This window comes from Macaca fascicularis, chromosome 10 (assembly GCF_037993035.2).
Source record: "Macaca fascicularis isolate 582-1 chromosome 10, T2T-MFA8v1.1".
Classification (NCBI taxonomy): Eukaryota; Metazoa; Chordata; class Mammalia; order Primates; family Cercopithecidae; genus Macaca; species Macaca fascicularis.
Window position 1 is genome coordinate 97284987 of NC_088384.1, and position 20974 is coordinate 97305960.

Here is a 20974-nt window from a genome sequence, read left to right on the forward strand (position 1 = left end):
GGCTTCAGTTTTGTTCCTCCAGAAGGCCCTGGGTCCTTATGCATATTCACTAACACCCAAGCCCGCTCCAGCAAATGACAGGCTCTGCTTTTCAGCACTCACAGGAACAGAAAAAACTCGCTAGTGTCCTCTCACCAGATGACACCAGGTTTGACTGTTTGCCTTTGTCTATTTAGCATGATTTCTAACATACCCGTTTTCTCATGTAGAAGCCAGTGCAGTGAACTCGGCAGTGCAGAAGACAGTGAGTTGGAACTTCTCTAGTGAGCTGAGGGAAACTGCCCCACCCATCCACTGGAGTTTAAGATCCACAGAAGTGGGCAAGAAGAAGTGAAATGTTTTTGGCTTTTTTCCTGACTCCCCCACAAAATAAGTCAGCAGATGTGAAATATATTTATGTTTTTATTTAGGAATAATCAAAAGGTTTGAAGTACCATTGAGGCCCATTTCAAATTGTACAAGCAATTTGTCCCTGTTCCCCTCCCTTATCCAAATCCAGATACAAAATCTAGGAAATGTGCAATTTGCATCTTAGAAATAGCAGCATCCCCACAGGGGACCTCATGAGGCCTGGAGATTCAGCCCCAAGAAGGAAACCCCACTCCTGCCTTGGCACGACCACAGTCCAAACCAAAGGTGGGTTCATTTTTTTGTTAAAACATTTACCCAGGGTAAAGAATTCCCATTCTACTGAGGCTTCAGTGATAAGAGTGTGCCGTTTTCTTGGTTTGGTCGCTCACCTGGCCATGACAGGAGAGGGGACCCTCTTGCAGAGTTTGGCTAAAGTTTCATTGTGCCTCAGAACAAACAAAAACAGGGCAGTTGCCTCTTGTTTAGCACCAAGATGATCACCTTTTCAGCCATCTCTCCTGACAGCAGACTGCTCAACAGTCACTCCCCAGTCTTACACAGGGAACAAGGCTTTGTGCTGAAGACTAAAATGCAAATGGGTGCTAGAAAACCAGGAATCAAGACCTTGTCAGGAGGCATCTACAGGCCTTTGGCAACCTCCCTGACTTCCACAAAGGCTGCGCTCAGTAAAACTCAATGAACAATGGCCAGCAGGGGAGAGAAGAAGGTGGGCGTGTTTTCTCTTTAATAACAATTATGGCACAATCTGACCCTCCTAACACTTCTGAACAAAGCAACTGCTCAGAAGCGCAGCGGGAACCCTCTACACAGGGGTGACTGCTTCTCCCCTGGCCCTGACCCAGTCTAACAGGGAACAACCCCGTTGCTGTGCTGGGTCCCTGCTGGGGCCAGCACCCGCTCCTCACTCCTGCTGACAGTCTCATGTGGGGCTCTGGCCCTGTTTCAAGCAAACTGCAAGAATGAGACAAAACTGTATGGGCAGGAACCAGGGATGAGCGACAAGATCTCCCTAAACAAATTACAGGATTCATAGGTACCATGTGGTAGATTTTTCTTTTAAATGTATTTCTACTCGGGTTTGACTCTTGGGAAAGACCAAGCACTTGTAGCTCTCTGAATTCAGTGACTAAACAACCTGACATTTCACCTTCAACTCCAGTCACATTAATCTTTTTTCTTTTCTTTTTTTTTTTTTTTTTTTTTGAGATGGAGTCTCGCTTTGTCACCCAGGCTGGAGTGCAGTGGCGCGATCTCAGCTCACTGCAACCTCTGCCTCCCGGGTTCAAGCGATTCTCCTGCCTCAGCATCCTGAGTAGCTGGGATTACAGGCACCCGCCACCACGGCAGGCTAATTTTTGTATATTTAATAGAAACGGGGTTTCACCATGCTGGACAGGCTGGTCTTGAACTCCTGACCTCAGGTGTTCTGCCCGCCTCGGCCTCCCAAAGTGCTGGGATTACAGGTGTGATCCTGTAATCCCACTGCACCTGGCCAAGTCACATTAATTTTGAATCATCCACTTATGGAAAGGAACAGAAGTTAAAAAGTATTAACCAGGAAAAACTATTCATTAACACAGGTGCTCATCTGTGTGTGTGCGTGCACGCGCGCGCGCGCGCGCGCGCACACACACACACACACACACACATTTCAAGCCAGTCTCCTGAAGGAAGAGGCACTAATGGCAGGTGAATGCTCAGGCTCCTCTCAGTACCCTGGGGCTCACCACCTATCCAAGTGGACAGCAGGGAAGGTGCCTAGAGTCCCCACCAGAGCAGCTGCCTTCCTCCCTTCTCCCTTTGCTCGGCACCTGCCAGAGCAGCCACAGAAGCCAGGTTCTGAGGGCTGTGGAAGCTTGGGACCAGGAACGACAGGCTAGTAACTATGTTCTTCACCATCCTCAAAGTCCTGTGAACCCAAAGACAGGACTTGCAAAACTGAGGAAGGGGGTGCTTTTCCCTGTCCTTGTCCCTGTGATAACCAGGGGCTGCCTAGTCTCATCCCCAGCCTCTGGGTTCCCTCCCCTGCTCTAGACTTCAGGGCAGTTAGAATGGATGACTCCTGCTGGATCTAGGGCTAAATAGAAACTTCTCTATCATATCTTCAGTCTGATGAAGGACTGAGCCCCCAATTCAAAGAGGTCAGATTTGTGGGTAGGCAAGAGCTCAGGAATGAAGAACCAAAAAGGAGGCTTTCAACCCCTCTCCAAGACCAGATACTCTATGTACTCCCATTAACTTCACAACTAAGTGCAGATGCTCAGTGAATTCAGAGACAACTTAGCCCTGCCCCACCCTTCCTGGTGTCACCTGGCACTGGGAACACACAGATTGCAGCAGAAACCTGTTGGTTCCATTTGCACTCAGAGCAAACCAAGCAGCACCTTGATTGCCACGTTTCATCCAGCCACTCTGTCAAAATCAAAACTGGTTGCCTCACCAGCCCTGATGTGGCATGGCCCAACCATGTCCCTGCCCCATTTAAATGGCCAGAGAAAACTACATGGCGAGTAGATTAGGTTGAAGCCTTGCTTGGGGAAGGGACTTGAGCACAGGAGAAAGGCTTGAGCTCCACAACTCCCTGCTTGCTCAGACATTGGAGCTTTTCTGAGATGAAGTACTCCCCAGGCTACGTGGGAACGGCCCTCTGTGGTCTGGGCAGGCTGGCTGAGTGAGAGAGGTCTGTGCTCTCAGGGAAAAGGAGAGAAGGAAGCTGGGTCAAGAGACCCTGAAGGGGAGGGTCCATGTCTGGAGTGCGGGGAACTGAGCCCTGCTGGCTACTTGACCTGGGTGGGCTGCTGGCTTTGCCCTGGAAGAGTTGACTATGTGGGCCTTCATGTGTCTAGAGGATTTTTCTTCTCCAGCATGTAACTACCTTGAGAATGGATGTGATATGTGAAAATTTAAGCTTAATACAAAAGCACGTCTTCTGCAAATGGTGAGTCAAACTGGTGAAATCTTCCAGGTAAACTCTGAGCAAGAAAAAAGAGGACATGACTTTAGGAAAATCCCAAACTAGGTTTGGTTTTAAAATGTTCTTCTTGGCTGGCTCTCCTCTCCTGCAAGTTGCCTTTATCCACTTGGGGTGTGATATCTGAACTGAAAAAGCTGCACCAATCTGAGGATACTGGTCCAAGAAGAGACAAGACCAGAGACTATGAGGCGCAAGCAGAGAGCATCCACACAGCGTCCAACCAGAAAGGCCAGTGTCCTTCCTCTATAAAGGCAGCCAGGGACAGATGTCCCAGAGCCAGGAGGGAGAGAGAGAGAACACAGCACCTGCCACTAGGCCACTGACTGAGCAGGATAAAACCCACAAGGGCCACATCTCAGGCTGGAGAATACACAAATTTCCTGGTGGGACAGCCTCCCAAGGCCAGCTGGAGATGAGACCACTAGTACATGTGGGAGCCCACAAGGCACTACCCAGTGTTCTGTCCAACTTCCTCCTTGTGCTACTAGAGAGCAGAGTGTGGAGTCCTTGTGTCAAGGTGCTTTGGTCCACCTGAACAGCCGCCTGCCACTCAGCCAAGAGAAAGGAGCTTTAAGTTGTACAATCACTGCCAGACCTCAAGGCCCTGGCAAGCCATCCAACTAGGGCATTTTCAGGAACCCAAGATTCTCAGAAATGATACTCCTCCCCTCCCAAAATAAAAAAAGCTCCTTTATAGTCAAAAACGAAAACAAGTAATCAAAATATACAAAGCACATGTATCAAATTTAAATTTCCTTTATCAGAATGATGATCTGGTTCACCTATGAGAACTGGATCTACAACCCCATGTAAAAAACAAACAGGTACAGGACATCAGCAACAACAACAAAACAATAAAAGATGATTTTACTATCTCTGACGACTCCAATGCATACAGAGAAAACGGATAAGATTAGCCACTTTTTATAGGCTTTTTCTTCAGGAGAGACTAACCTCACCCACCTCTCAACTCTGCAGCCCACAAATGCCTTCTACTGAAGGCAACAACAAAAGTTAACCCTTTGGCAGTGTGCAAAACCACAATGAGCTGTCCTGTGACAGGGCTACATACCTGGCTGCTGCCATCCCACATCCCCCACTGCCACTGGGCTAGCGTGGGTGTGTCTCTGTGCACGATTGGCTGCATTCAGGGTTTTGCCCCCAAACCTTTGAGTACCTCCTACAACGTCCCTTTAAGCACCTGCGTGGTGACTGCCTCCCTCATCATCGCTTTTGATCACCTTTCAAGGATAAGTTCCAGACCATACTCACTCACTCTCATCCAAGAGCAGAGGAAGAAGGATCTGTCCAGACTGCTGGGCTCCTTAACATGGGCATTCTTGCCTTTTGTGGTGTAGCCCTGGCTGTTGGGCAGGGCTAACATCTGTAAGAAAAACATACCAGGGCAGGCAGCACTGTACTTTTCCACCTGAAAGATGAGCTAGTGCCCATGGCTGGGTCACTCTAGGTCCTGCATGAACTTGTCCACCAACTGTGTTTTGCTGTTTGGGTTGTAAGTTAATTGTGAATACAAGTAACCAAGAAAATCCTCTCCATAGACCAACTTCAGCCAGTGCATGCAGGGCTCTGGAGGTGACACCAGCAGGATCTGGAGGTGAGGCACTGGGTGGTTTCTCAGACACCTGGAGATGGCTTCGGCCTGGGCCACCCCAGACGCCTAGTGCACTGGTGTCCCTCCAACACAGGCTACTTCCCCAATACCCATGTGCCACCAAGTTTCTCAACTGCACACGCCAGATGCACGTTTTACAAGAATCAAATGAGTATTTATACTGTGTGTGTGTGTGTGTGTGTATATATATATAAATTAATCTGCATGTATATAAACACTAAAAGGAGAAATTCCAAGTGTCTGTTCTCTGAAGGAAAGCAATCACTCACCATTCTTGGCAATTCCTCAAAGGTTTTTGAGACCAAACATCTTCACTCCCCAAATTAAGAATACAAAAGTAGGCTGCGAAACTTGCCAAGTATTCACAAGTCCCTGTTTGAGACAAATAAGATGTGGTCCCTATTGGGACAGGGAGGGCAAAAGATGACACTTTAGAAGAACACGATTTTCGTTTCCACAGCCAGCCCTCTCCTGGAAGGCAGAGGGGCCACCGCCACGCTTGTCCTTGGAGCCACAAGAGCACGGTGCCCTGCCAGGTCCAGTTCCCTGGGTGAGGGAGAGGGACGGTCCCTGAACCACCACCAGTGCTTCTTGCCCTCTCTCTGGGATCTTCTAGCACTGTCACCCAGTCCAGCCCAGGAGGCGTCTGTGCCCATGAAGCCTGGTGGCTTGGCACTCTGGGAAGCAGGTGGTTTCTAAGACGTGAGTGGAGCTACAGGTGGACAGATCTTTAGCTTGCCCCTCTTTACCAGCTACTCTCAGAGCAACCGGTCTTGGGGAAATGGAGGATTTACCATTTAGTACAGCTCTGTAAGCAAGTTTTCTAATTTTCAAAGGCACCCTTTCCTGTAATTTTCTCAATTCAAAAAAGGACATGAGGGTTAGGCTAAAGTAGAGTTCTTGTTTCCAAGTTTGGGGATATAAATATAGAACTTTAAAAGCATCCTCACAAGGACCAGTGATGCCCAGCACCCTCGGGCGTGCATCCAGCACACCAGCCAGACCGGCGTGGAAGCCAGGGGCATTCTGGGTGTTCTGCCAGGGATCCCTCATGCAAGTCTTTGTGCTAAAGACCACCCTACCTCTGATAACTCCAAGAAGTCAACAAATCCCTCCAGCCTTCACCCTTACTAATGGGCCAGTGTGTTATTCCTTCCCAAACCACAGGAGGCTCTGAAACGAGTGTGGAGAAAGGGCTCTGAAAACTGCAGTGGTCAAATCTACAGGCTGTGGCTACAGACTTCCACTTACATCCCTACCCCATTTCTTTTTTCCATATTTCTCTCACTCCAAACATGTCTAGATTAAAAAAAAATGCAGGCACATAGGTCAGCACATTAGGCTTAACAACAAATGTTTCTTTAGTTGATCTGATAACTGAAAAGTTATGGTCCACGATTCAAACTCCCATGAAAAAGCAGGATTACGGTAACAACTAAAGAGAGCAGTAAAGCATCCAACACTACTCACATTACCAGTCCATTTTTTGAGCTGAGGGTTACAGCAGGTTCTGAGTAGCCCACAGGCAAAGCAAGCCTGGCATGAAAGGTAGCCAGTCACCATTTAATGCAGCAGAGATCTCTTCAAAGGTACTGCTTCCTTGAGGAACACAAAAGGGGCACAAAGGGATTCCAGATGTAGCTTTGTGTCTATAACTTCCCTGCCTGACTGTGGAAGGTGAGGGGCATCTGTGACCCAGCAATCCCCAGAGAACAGACACAGGTCATTTTTAGAGATGACATAAATGACAATGCACTGCTTGGCTAACCAAAGTTTCTACGTAATGACAGTGTTGATAATCTGATGTTTTATTTAACATATAGAGGTGGATGTATATGTTAAAAGCTTGATTCTGTGTCTATGAATATGACTATGAAATCTGAACTATTTTATCCATTGGAAGGTAAAGGAAAGGTCCTACATTGTGGGAGGAAGAACTGATGAGAACCCCATCTTGCTTGCTGCTTGCTTGGTGGTGGACAGGCCGAGGGTAGCGGCAGGCTCTGGGCTGTCTGCGAGGACTCCGGAAGCTCTCCCAGGTGCTCAGCAACCAGGCATGGGAACAGCATGTGCCAGCAGAGAGTCGGGCTTGGCTCTTCCACGTGGCAGGCGGTTTCCCAGACTGGCCAGTCCTTCACATTAATCAGATCAAATTCAGTCTGTTTCTGAGAAGAAAACACATGCCTGTCACTCCACAGCAGCTGCCACCTGTGTAGCCCCCAGGGCAGCCTGGTCCTTGCTATACCAGGGTGGCGTCACTGGCTTTGAGGATGTCTTAATTCCATGAGCAATGCCCTTCTGCCACCCACTCCCCCACCCTCCAGCCTGAGGGAATGTGGGTTAAGGACAGGATGCTGGCTCAACCTTGTAAGGCCATCAGACTCTGACAGACCCCGCTAAACCCTAGGCCTAGCAGCTGGAGCAGCGGTTTGGCCTCTCCAGGCCCACTAAATCCCCCTAGCTCCCCAGGCTTCCGCCACCACCATGTCTCTGGAGTCCTGTCCTAAAATGCTTCATCCTGCCCTCTCCTTCCAGGCTCTCCAGAACATACTGTTCCAATATAACAGCAGCTGGGTCTAGTTCTGATATGTATTCTACTTATGTCTTCACTTCAACCCTAAAGTCAAAGTCAAGGTAAGGCTGATATCAGAGAGGCCCATCATCTGTGATTCATACAGAAGTGGTCCTTAATTGCAGCTGGCTGAGAAAAGCCATGAGAAGCCAGGCACAGATAAACAGACCAGCCCTTCCTGGACCCAAGTTACCTGTCTCAGACAGAAGAGGACAATGCCAACGGCATGGCCACCCCCTGCCATTCCTGCTCTGTCCCACAAAGGACAGCAACATGTCACTTTGTGTTGGATTTAGTAGCTGAGGGGAGCCAATGCTTGTGATTCAAATCCACTCATCACATTTCCATGTTGACTTTAAGAAAAAAACCATGGTAAAATATAAATAACATAAAATTTACCATTACAACAATTTTAAGTGTACAATTCAGTAGCATTAAGTATATTTACAATGTCATGAAACCATCATTCTATTTCCAGAAATTTTTCATCATCCTAAACAGAAATTATATATCCATTAAACAGTAACTCCCCATGTCCTCCTCCCCATAGCCCCTGGTAACCTCTATTCTACCTTCTATCTCTATGAATTTACCTGTTCTAGATACCTCCTGTAAGCTGAATGGTACAATATTTGTCTTTTTGTGTCTTGACATTTCACTTAGCAAAAATGTTTTCAAGGTCCATCCATGTTGTAGGATGTATCAGAATTTTATTCTTCTTTTGGCTGAATAATACCCTACTGTATGTATACATGCCACATTTTGTTTATTCATCTGGTGGTAAGTACTTGAGTTGTTTCTACCTTTTGGCTACTGTGAATAATGCCACTAAGAACACTGGTGTACATGCATATGTGAGTCCCTGTTTTCAGTCCTTGGGGTATATACCTAGGAGTGAAATTGCTGGATCATATGGTAATATTCTATATTCACCTTCTTAAAGAACCACAAAGTTGTTTCCCAAGGGGCTGTACCATTTTATATTCCCACCAGCAATGCACAAGGGATCCAGTTTCTCCACATCCTCCCAACACATTGTTTTCTCTGAGTGTGTGTTTGTAACAGCCATCTTAAGTGTGAAGTGGTATCACACTGTGGTTTTTATTTGCATTTCCCTAATGCCTAATGTTTTGTCTTTTCATGTACTTACTGGCCATTTGTATATTTTCCTATGAGAAATGTCTATTTAAATCATTTGCCCATTTTTGAATTGGTTTTGTTGTTCAGTTTTAGGAGTTTTATACATATTCTGAATATAAATCTCTTATCAGATGTATGATTTTCAGTTATTTTCTCCCATTCTATGGGTTCTTTTCCTTCTTTTAACAGTGTTCTTTGAAACACAAAATTTTTAGATATTGACATAATCCAAATTATCTATTTTTTTTCTTTTGTTGCCTATGCCTTGGGTGTCATACATACAAAATCATTGCCTGGCCAGACGGGGTAGCTTGTGCCTGTAATCTCAGCACTTTGGGAGGCTGGGGAGAATTGCTTGAAGTCAGGAGTTGAAGACCAGCCTGGGCAACATAGCGAGATCCTGTCCACACACACACAAAATAGTAATAAAATTAGCCAGGTGTGCACACTTATAATCCTAGCTACTCAAGAGGCTGAGGTGGGATGACTGCTTGAGCCCAGGAGTCTGAAGCTGCAGTAGCTTTGATTGTACCACTCCAGCCTGGGCAACAGAGCAAGATCCTGTCTCCAAAAAAAAAAAAAAAAAAAGGTAATAATTGACTAATCAAAAATCTGGAAGGATTCTGTTTTCTTTCTTCTAAGCATTTTATAGCTTTAGCTTTTTTGTTTAGTTCTTTGACCTATTTTAAGTAAATTTCTGTATATAGTACAAGGTAAGAGTACAATTTCATTCTTTTGCATGTAGATACCTAGTTTTCCCAGCATCTTTTGGTGAAAAGACTCTTTTCCCATTGAATGGTCTTTGCGCCCTTGTCAAAAATCAATTGACCATTACGTGGGGATTTCTGGGCTTTTTATTTTATTCCATTGGTTCTATGTCTCTCCTTATGCCAGAACCACACTGTTTTGATTACTGTAGCTTTGTAGTACAATTTGAAATCAAGTAAGTGTGACTCTTTCAACTTTGTTTTTTCTCAATTTGTTTTGTCTATTTGGGGTCCCCTGAGATTCTATATAAACTTTAGGATGGATTTTTCTTTTTTAATTGATAGTTTACATATTTATGGGGTACATGTGAATATTTTTTACATGCACAGAATGTGTGATGATCAAGTCAGCATATTTAGGGTACCCATCACCTTAGTATTTATTACTTCTATGTGTTGGTAACATTTCAAGTCCTCTCTTCTAGCTACTTTGAAATATACAATATGTTGTTGCTAACCATAGTCACGCTAGTCTGCTATTTAACATTAGCTATTAAACTAACATTTGTTTCTTCTATCTACTATAAGTCTATACCCATTTATCAACCTTTCTTCATTTCCCCCTTCTACTCTCACACCCTTCCCAGCCTGTGCTATCTATCATTCTCTTCTCTATCTCCATGAAATCAAGTGTTTTAGCTGCCACGTATGAGTAAGAACATGTATTTGTCTTTCTGTGCCTGGGATATTCCAATGAACATGACCTCCAGTTCTATTATTTTTTGTCTTTTTAATAATAGTCATTCTAACTGGGATAAAATGATACCTCATTGTAGTTTTGATTTGTATTTCCCTTTTGTGATGTTGAGCATTTCTTAATATACCTATTAGCCATGTATATGTCTTCTTTTGCAAATTATCTATTCATGTCTTTTGCCCCCCAACCCCCCCCACCTTTTCTTTTGGAGACAGGGTCTTGCTTTGTCACCCAGGCTCTGGAATGCAGTGGCACAACCACATCTCACTGCAGTCTCAACCTCCTGGGCTCAAGTGATCTCCCCACTTCAGCCTCCTGAGTAGCTGGGACTACAGGTATGTGCCACTACACCCAGCTAATTTTTGTATTTTTTGTAGAGATGGGGTTTCATCATGTTGCCCGCTGGTCTTGAACTCCTGGGCTCAAGTGATCCACCTACCTCGGCCTCCCAAAGTATTGGGATTATAGGCATTAGCCTCTGTGCCCCACCTTTTGCCCATTTTTTAATATTTTTTTTTGTTGAATTCCTTATATCTAGATATTAGTCCTTTGTTGGATGAAGAGTTTTGCAAATACTTTCTCCCACTCAACATGTTTTCTCTGTACTCTGTTGATTATTTCCTTTGCTATGCAGAAGATTTTTAGTTTAATATAGTTCCCTTTGTCTATTTTTGTTTTAGTTATGTTTTTCAGGTCTTAGCCATAAAATCTTTGCTCAGACCAATGTCCTGAAGTGTTCTGCCCTAAGTTTTCTTCTAGTAGTTTCATAATTCAAGGTCTTATATTTAAATCTTTAATCCGTCTTGAGTTGACTTTTGTATATGGTGAGAGATACAGGTCCAGTTTTATTCTTTTGCTTATGGATATCTAATTTTCCCAGCATCATTTATTGAAGAGGATGTCCTTTCCTCATTGCATGTTCTTGGCACGTTTGTTGAAAATCAGCTGGCTGTAAATATGTGGCTTTATTTCTGGGTTCTATTTTCTTTTCCTTTGGTCTGTGGGTGTATTTTTATACCAATACTATGCTGTTTTGGTTACTATAGCCTTGTGATATATTTTGAAGTCAGGTAATGTGATGCCTACAGCTTTGTTCTTTTTGCTCAGGATTGCTTTGACTGTTTTAGCTCCTTCTTGGTCCTGTACAAATTTTAGGGTTTTTTTCTACTTCTGTCAAAAAATTACATTGGTATTTTGATAGCAATTACATTGAATCTGTAGATTGCTTTGGACAGTATGGTCATTTTAATATTAATTTTTCCAATCCATAAGCATGGGATGTCTTTCCATTTGTTTGTGTCCTCTTCAGTTTCTTTCATCAGTGTTTAACAGTTTTCCTTGCAGAGATCTTTTACTTACTTGATTAAATTTATTTATTTATTTATTTATTTTTTTGGTAGCTGTTGTAAATCAGATTACCTTCTTGATTTCTTTTTCAGCTATTTTATTATTGGTGTATAGAAACTCTGATTTTTGTATGTTAGCTTCATATCCCGCAACTGTGCTGAATTTGCTTATCAGCCATAAGAGATTTTTGGTGGAGTCTTTTTGGTTTTTCTAAGTATCAGATCATGTCATCTGCAAAAAGGGACAATTTGACTTTCTCTTTTCCAATTTGGATGCCTTTTCTTTCTCTTGCCTGATTTCTCTGGCTAGAACTTCCAGTACTATGTTGAATAAGAGTGGTGAAAGTGAGCATCCTTGTCATGTTCCAGTTCTCAGAAGAGGTACTTTCAGTTTTTCCCCATTTAATATGATATTAGTGGTGGGTTTATCATTTATGGCCTTTACTATCTTCTTTCTATGCAGTTTTCTGAGTGTTTTTTTTTTTTTTTTATCATGAAGCCATGTTGAATTTTATCAAATGCTTTTATTGTGTTTATTGAGATAACCATACAATTTTTGCTCTTCATTCTGTTGATGTGATGTACCACATTTACTGAATGGTGTATGTTAAACCATCCTTGCATTTCTGGTACAAATGCCACATGATAATTTTTTGAGACAGAGTTTCGCTCTTGTAGCTCAGGCTGATGCACAGGGGTGCAATCTCAGCTCACTGCAACCTCTGCATCCTGGGTTCAAGCAATTCTCCTGCCTCAGCCTCCTGAGTAGCTGGGATTACAGGCATGTGCCACCATGCCTGGCTAATTTTGTATTTTTAGAGATGGGGTTTCACCATGTTGGCCAGGCTGGTCTCAAGCTCCTGACCTCAGGTGATCGGCCCACCTTGGCCTCCCAAAGTGCTGGAATTACAGGCATAAGTCACCATGCCCACTCAAGGATTACTGACATGTGAGGTTCTATTATTGTTATACTGTAGTTTTCTAATTGTTTTATGTATTTTTTGTTCCTTTTTGTTTGGCATTGTAGTTTGGTGGTTTTCTGTGGTGGTAGCATTTGAGTCTTTTCCTCATCTGTGTGTTTGCTTTGCCAGTGAGTTTTATACTTTCGTGTGTTTTACATAATGTTAAATGTTGTGCTTTCACTTCCATGTTGAGGACTCCTGTGAGCATTTCTTGTACGGCCAGTCTAGTGGTGATAAATTGTCTCAGCTTTTGCTTGTCTTGGAAATACTTTATTTCTCCTTCATTTACAAAGGGTAATTTTGCTAGATATAGTATCCTTGGCTTACTTTTTTTCCCCTTCAGCCCTGTTGATATATCATCTCATTTTCTCCTGATCTGTAAGGTTTCTGCTGAAATCCACTGTTAGTCTGATGGGGCTTCCTTTATAGTTGCTTAGACACATTTCTCTTGCTGTCCTTAGAATCATCTGACTTTAGACAGTTTGACTATAATATGCCATGGAGAAAACCTTTTTGCACTGTATCTGTTTAGTGGCTATCAGGGCCTCCTATATCTAGATGTCTAAATCTCTTTTGAGATTTGGGAAGTTTTTCACCTATTAATATTGTTTCATTAAACAGGTTTTCTCACTCTTTCATTTTCTCTTAACCCTCTGGGATCCCAATAATTTAGATATGTAGTTGCTTTATTGTGTCCCATATGTCACAAAGGCTTTGCTCATTTTTCTTTATTCTTTTTTATTTCTGAGTTATGTCAAAAGACCTTTGTTCCAGCTCTAAGACTTTTTTTTTTCTGCTTGATCTAATATATTGTTGAAGCTTTCAATTGTATTCTGTACTTTGTTTCATGAAGTCTTCTGTTCCAGAATTTGCTTATGACACATATCTCTTTGATAATTAAAAATTATCATTAATTTCCCAAATTGTTTTTATTTCTTTTTCACATTCTCTTACATCTCACTGAGCTTCCTTACACTCAAAAATTTGAATTCTTTTTCTGGGATTTTGTGAGTTTATTTTTCTTTTTTTTTTTTTTTTTTTGAGACGGAGTCTCGCGCTGTCACCCAGGCTGGAGTGCAGTGGCCGGATCTCAGCTCACTGCAAGCTCCGCCTCCCGGGTTCACGGCATTCTCCTGCCTCCGCCTCCCGAGTAGCTGGGACTACAGGCGTCCGCCACCTCGGCCGGCTAGTTTTTTGTATTTTTTTTAGTAGAGACGGGGTTTCACCGTGTTAACCAGGATGGTCTTGATCTCCTGACCTCGTGATCCGCCCGTCTCGGCCTCCCAAAGTGCTGGGATTACAGGCTTGAGCCACCGCGCCCAGCCGAGTTTATTTTTCATTGGAATCTATTGCTGGAAATTTATTGTGTTCCTTTGGAGGTGTCATATTTCCTTGCTTTTTCATGTTTATTGTGTCCTTATGTTGATATCTGCACATCCAGTGTAACAGCTGCTTCTTCCAATTTTCTGTATTTCCATTTGTAGGGGAGGACTTTTTCCTAGATGTATCTATGGTGTCGGCTGGGTAGGACACTTTGGCTTTGATTCTTGGTATGTGCAGTAGTGTAGTCTCTGCATGATTTCTTTGGCTATAAATAGCCTCAGTGGTATCTGTGATTTCCTCAGTGGCTCAGTAGTTATTAGTGGAAGCTATGGTAAAATTTTGCTAAGGACTGGAATGCCAGGTGGGCCATTCTCCAGGCACCAGTGGTAGCAGCAGTGGGCTAAGCATGTCTGTCTTTGGACCCCAGAGCAGCATACAATGGCACCAGTGTCAGTGGGTCCAAGCAGGCTGATTCTTGGGCTTTCAGGTGGCTTACTTGGATGTCAGTAGTGGCAGCAGTTCCCAGGCATGTGGGCAGGTTCTCAGGCCCCTGGGCAGCTGGCATGGCATGGGAGATGGCAGTGACAGTGTTGAAATGACCCTCTGGGTCCCGAGTGATATGTGTTTGTGTTGGCAGTGGCTGCAACAGGCTGAGCGGCCCATTCTCCAGGCCCACAAGTGGTACATACAGGTAGTAGTAGCCAGGTGAGTAAGCCCCAACAACCTCAGGCACCCAAAAAGAGCATTCAGGTGCCAATGGTAGTGGGCTAGGCTGGGCAGTCTAATCCTCAGGCTCCCTCTGATGTGTGCAGCTGCCAACCAAGGTGGGCAGGGGCAGGGCAATCCCTAGGCCACCTTCAGAATGCTTGGATAGGGAGTGGCAGTACTGTACTACTGCCTTCCATTGGGGAGCACGGGGTTACTGGCCAGTGGGGAATGTATGTGCCACTCACATCTCACTCAGCTCCAGTGGCACTGGTGCCTCAGCCCCTGCTATGGTAGCTGGCACTATGGTTGTGCCTCAGCCACAACAGCAAGAGCATATGCCTTGTAGTGCTTCGGCCCCAGCTGCAGTAACTCACAGTCACTTGCACCTCAGCTCTGGGGAAAACAGTTTGCAGTTCTCTTACACCTCAGCCCTGGCACCCAGGGACTCCAGGACAGTGTACAGTCTTTTGGGGACTGGGCTTTAAATGGCATCTTGCTGTAGCTGTTTAGTTCTCAGGAAGTGTGGGGGACCCAGTGCAAGCTCCCTTCTGGAGTAGTGCCATTGAACTATCTCCTGACACCACCCATGTTATATTTCAGGGACTGCAAGGGCTGAGGAGCTCTCCCATGGCTAGAACTGCAGAATCCTTTCATAGTGGAAATGTGGACCACTGAGGGTCTCTTGCTTACCTTTTCCCCATGCTGGGGGGTCTCTCTCAGTTCCCTGCCAATCCCAGCTGAACAAGCTGCCTTGCTTCTTTTTCCTTCCTTGTTTCCTGTCTCTTTTCTGTGATTTCCAGTGTTCTGTCTTGGATAATCTATTCAAAGTGTGATTACTCTCTATTTTTGTTCTTAATGGAAGAGGTGAGTACAAAATGCCTCTAGTCAGCCATTTTGGTTGGGTCTTCCTGGATTTTCTTATTTCTGTAAAAATGCGACTATGCTTTTGATAGATTTTACATTGACTCTGTAGTTGGCTTTGGGTTGTATCTACATCTTAATGTCAATCCATGAACATGGGATATCTTTCTATTTATTTAGGTCGTCTTTAATGTTTTACAGCAACATTTTGTAGTTTTCAAGACACACTTCTTTTGCCTCCTTGGTTAAATTTATTCCTAAGCACTTTTTCTTTTTGATGCCATTGTAAATGATACCATCTTTAAAATTTTCTTTTCAGATTGTTCATTGCAAGTGCATAAAAATACAACCAATTTTTTAAAACAGATAGGGTCTCACTATGTTACCCAGGCTGGCCTCCTTGAATTCCTGCCTCAGCGTCCCAAGTAGCTGGGACTACAGTTATGTCACTGTGCCCAGCTAAATACAACTGATTTTTTTTGTGTGTGATTTTATATCCTGCAGCGTTGCCAAGTTTATTTATTAGCTCTTAACTTTTTTTTTTTTTTTTGGTGGATTCAAGTTTTTTGCTTGTTTTTTTTGAGAAGGAGTCACACTCTGTCACCAGGCTGGAGTACAGTGGCATGATCTCAGCTCACTGCAACCTCCGCCTGCCAGGCTCAAGTGAGTCTCCTGCCTCAGCCTCCTTAGTAGCTGGGACTAAAGGCATGTGCCACCATGCCCAGCTAATTTTTGTATTTTTAGTAGAGACAGGGTTTCATCATGTTCGCCAGGGTGGTCTCGATCTCCTGACCTCGTGATCTGCCTGCCTTGGCCTCCCAAAGTGCTGAGATTACAGGCGTGAGCCACTGCACCCGGCCTCAAGTTTCTACATATATGACCATGTCATCTGTGAACAAAGATCATTTTACTTCTTTCTTTCGAACTTGGATACTTTTATTTATTTATTTATTTATTTATTTAGCCTAACTGTTCTGGCTAGAACTTCCAATACTGTTTTGAACAGAAGTGGCAAAAGTGGGCATCTTTATTTCATTCCTGATTTTAAGGGAAAAGTTTTTGGTCTATTCACCACTGTTGAGTATGATGTTAATTGCGGGCTTTTCATATATGGTCTTTATCATATTGTCATATTCCTAGTTATTGAATGTTTATCGTCATGAAAGCATGTTGACTTGTCAGACGCTCTTTCTGCTTGAATTAGGATGATGTGTTTTATTCTCTTTATTCTTTTAATGTGGTGTATTACATTGATATTCATGTGCCAGGCAATCCTTGCATTGCAGGGATAAATCCCACTTGGTCGTGAGGTATAATCCTTTTAGTATGCTGCTGAATTTGGCTTGCTATTTTGTTGGCGATTTTCTTATCTATATTCATAAGGGATATTAGTCTGTAGATTTCTTTTCTTGTAGTGCCCTTGTCTTGCTTTGGTGTCAGGGTAATGGTGACCTCATGAGTTAAGAAGCATTTACTCCTCTTTAATATTTTTGGAGGAGTTTGAGGAGAACTGGTGTGTTAATTCTTCTTTCAATATTTGGAAGAATTCACCAGGGGTCCTAGACTTTTCACTGTTGGAATGTTTCTGATAACAGATTCAATCTTCTTACCAATTATTGATATATTTTGGTTTTCTATTTCTTCATCAGTTGATTTTGGGAGAGTGTGGGTTTCTAGGAATTTCATCTAGGTTACCCAATTTATTGGCACATAACTGTTAATAGTAGTCTCTTATATTCTTGTGAAAATATATTCATGTGAAAATGTAACATCCCCTCTTTCCTTTCTGATGTTACTAATTTAAGTCTTCTCTTTCATTCTTATTTAAAGGTTTGTCAGTTTTGTTTTTTCAAGAACCAACTTTTGGTTTCATTGATTCTCTATCTCTGCTCTAACCTTTATTTCCTTCCTTCTGGTAACTTTGTGTTTTGTTTGCTCTTTTCTAGTTCTGTAAAGTGTACATTTAGGTTACTGATTCGAGATCTTTAAAAAAAAAAGTTTAAGACATGGGGTCTCACATTGTCACCCAGGCTGGAATGCAGTGGTGCAAGCATAGCTCACTATAAGCCCAAACTCCTGGTAAACAATTCTCCCAGCTCAGACACCTGAGTAGCTGGCACTACAAGAACATGCCACCACACCTGGCTATTTTTTTTACTTTTTTTGCAGAGACGGGATCTTACTTTGTTACCCAGGCAGGTCTCAAACTCCTGGCCTCAAGTGATTCTCCTGCCTTGGTCTCCCAAAGCACTGGGATATAGGTGCAAGCCACCATGCCCGACTGAGTTTTATTTTTTATTTTTTGAGACAGAGTTTCACTCTTGTTGCGCAGGCTGGAGTGCAATGGTGTGGCCTCAGTTCACTGCAACCTCCGCCTCCTGTGTTCAAATGATTCTCTCGTCTCAGCCTCCCTAGTAGCTGGGATTACAGGCGCCTGCCACCATGCCCAGCTAATTTTTGTATTTTTAGTAGAGACAGGGTTTCACTATGTTGGCCAGGTTGGTCTCGAACTCCTGACCTCCAGTGATCCACCTACCTTAGCCTCCCAAAGTGCTGGGATTACAGGCATGAGCCACTGCACCCAGCATGAGATCTTCTTTTTTAATGTATGCATTTACTACAAATTTACCTCTTAGGATTGCTCTCACTATGTGTCATAAGTTCCGGTATGTTGTGTTTTCATTTGTCTCAAGGTATTTTTTAATTTCCCTTATGATTTCTTCTTTGACCCACTAGTTTTTAAATAGTGTGCTAATTTCCACATATTTGTGTATTTCCAGTTTTCTATTTTCAATGTCTAGTTTCATTCCACTGAAATTGGAAATGCACTCTGTATAATTTCAGTTTTTAAAAATTTATTAACACTTGTTTCATGGCTTAACATATGGTTTATCCTGGAGAATATTCCATGTGAATTTGAGAAGACTGTGTATTCTGCTGTTGTTGGGTGGTATTCTGTTTATGTCTATTTGGTTTAATTTGCTTAGAGTGTTGTTCAAATCCTCTGTTTCCCGACTGATCTCCTATCTGGTTTCTATATCCATTGTTGGACATGGAGTATTAAAGTCTCCAACTATTTTTGTATCTCTCTCCCTTTAATTCTGTCATTTTGGTTTCACATGTTCTGGAGCTCTGTTAGAGATATGTAGTACATCTTTTATCAATATAATATCCTTCTTTGTCTTTTGTAACCTTTCTTGATTTAAAGTTTATTTTGTGTGCCTTTTTCAAAAGAGCATGCTGGAGGTGAAGGAGGAAGCTCTTGGCTTTCCTAAAGCTGATCCCAAAGTGAAGACTTTGAAGGCCAGGAAGGTAGTGCTGAAAGGCATCCACATAGCCAACAACAACAACAACAACAACAAAAAAGATCCACACATCACCCACCTTCCTGTGGCCCAAGACATTATGACTCCAAAGGCAGCCTCAGTATCCTCAGAAGATCACTACCAGGAGAAATAAGTTTGACCACTATGCCATCATCAAGTTCTCACTGACCAGTGACCACTGAGTCTGCCATGAAGAAGACAGAAGACAACAATACACCTGTGTTCACTGCGGACGTTAAAATCCAAAAAGCACCAGATCAGACAGGCTGTGAAGCAGCTCTATGACACTGATGTGATCAAAGTCAACACACTGATCAGGGCTGATGGAAAGAAGGCATATGTTCAACCGGCTCCTGATTACAATGCTTTCTATATTGCCAACAAAACTGGGATTATCTCAGCTGAGTCTGGCTGGCTAATTCTAAATTATATATTTTATATATATAACATATGCATATGTTAACATATATATAACATATGCAAGTTATATAGAATATATAATTGTATATATTTACTATATATATATTTTTTTTCTCCAGGAAAAAAATAGATTATTTTGTCTAGTGATAATATAGCCACCTCAGCTGTCATATGGTTGCTATTTTCTAGGTGTATCTTTTTCTATCCTTTTACTTTCAACCTCCTTGTGTCCTTATATCTAACATGAGTCTCTTAAGACAGCATATAAACACTTTATTTTTTTTACTCCAATCTGCCAATCTTTCTTTTTAATAGAAGAGCTTAATCCCTTTACATTTAATGTGATTACTGATCAAGGATTTAATTCTGCCATTTGGCTATTTGTTTTTCATTTGTCTTATACGTTTTTGATTCCTCAATTCCATTACTACTTCCTCTTGTATTTATTTGTCCATAATGTACTGTTTTGATTCTGTTTTGTTTGCAATGCACTAATTTGTTTTATTACACAGATTACATCTTACTACATTCTATGCCCATTAATATAGATTTATAATTTTTTAATGAATTTGTCTTTTAAATTATAAAGCACAAAGAGAAAAAGTTATAAACCAAAAGTACAATAGTACTGGCTCTTATATATACCTCTAAAGTTATCTTAACTACTGCTCTTTATTTTTTCTTATGGCTTCAAGTTTCTGTTCAGTATCCTTTCATTTCAGCCTGAAGGACTCCCTTTAGCATTTCTGCTAGGGCACGTCTACTAGAAATAACTCCTTCAATTTTATTTCGAAATGTCTGGATTTCTCTTTCATTTTTGAAAGACAGTTTTGCCACATATAGAAATCTTGGTTTAGAGGTTTTTTTTTTTTCTTTCACGACTTGAGATATATCATCTTGCTGCCTTTGGGCTTCCAAGGTTTTTGATGAATTGGCTGTTAATCTTGTCGAAAATTCTTTGTATGTGACGAGTTGCTTCTCTCTTGCTTTCAAAATCCTGTCTTTAGGTTTTGACAATTCTAATATGTCTTGTGGACCTGAGTTCATCCTGCTTGGATTTTATTAGCTTTTTGGATGTGTAGATTCATGTCTTTCATCAGGTTTGGGAAATTTTCTATCATTATTTCTTGAAATATTCTTTCTGTCCCTTTTCTTTTTCTGGGATTCCTATATGAGTATATTAGTATGAATATACTAATGAATATAATAACTATATGAATATATGAGTATATTAGTATGTTTGATGATGTCCCACAGCTCTTTCAGGTTTTTTTTCTATATATTTTTTCTTTCTGTTCCTTTGGATAATTTCAATTATTTTCTCTTCAAATTCACTCTTCTCTTCTTTTGCATGCCCAAATCTTTGTTGAATCCCTCTAGTATGTTTTCCATTTTAGGGATTATACATTTTAGCTCTAGAATTTGTTTGGTTCCTTTTTATAATTTCTATCTCTTTATTGATATTCTCATTTTGTTCATGCACGGTTTTCCTGATTTCCTTTAGTTCTTTGTCCATGGTTTCCTTTAGCTCATTGAACATACTTAGGATAGATGATTTAATGTCTTTGGGTAATAATCCCAATGGCCTTCCTCAAGGATGGTGTCTGTCAATTTTTCTCCTGTGAATAGACCATATTTTTCTATTTCTTTTTATGTTTTGTAATTTTTTGTTGAGAACTGGACATTATGAGTATTACATTGTGGTAACCGAGAATCTAATTCTCTCATGCCTCAGAGATTGTTGATTTTTGTTTATTGAGGGCTAGAGCCAACTATTTGTGACTTTTCCAACTATTTCTGTGAAGTGTGTATTCTTTGCGGTATGGGGTCAGTGAAGTTTCTGTTGTGATATCTCTGTGGTTAACCAGTGACC

At 42.2% G+C, this 20974-nt stretch overlaps 1 protein-coding gene across 43 annotated transcripts in view; it reads right to left on the reverse strand.

Moving 5' to 3' along the window:
• Nucleotides 1-4086: 4086 nt before the first annotated feature.
• The window catches only part of ZHX3 (zinc fingers and homeoboxes 3), a 154167-nt gene continuing 137279 nt past the window's right edge, over nt 4087-20974 (reverse strand). For 40 of the 43 annotated variants that reach the window (XM_074005343.1, XM_065523147.2, XM_074005339.1 and 37 more), the window contains one exon: nt 4087-7144. In XM_074005343.1, the coding sequence (XP_073861444.1) occupies nt 7134-7144 (11 nt within the window). In that variant the 3' untranslated portion in view covers nt 4087-7133. Of the gene's footprint in view, nt 7145-7744; nt 7905-20974 lie in introns of those variants that run through there. The other 3 variants (XM_074005325.1, XM_065523159.1, XM_065523142.1) reach the window with 3 other exon arrangements.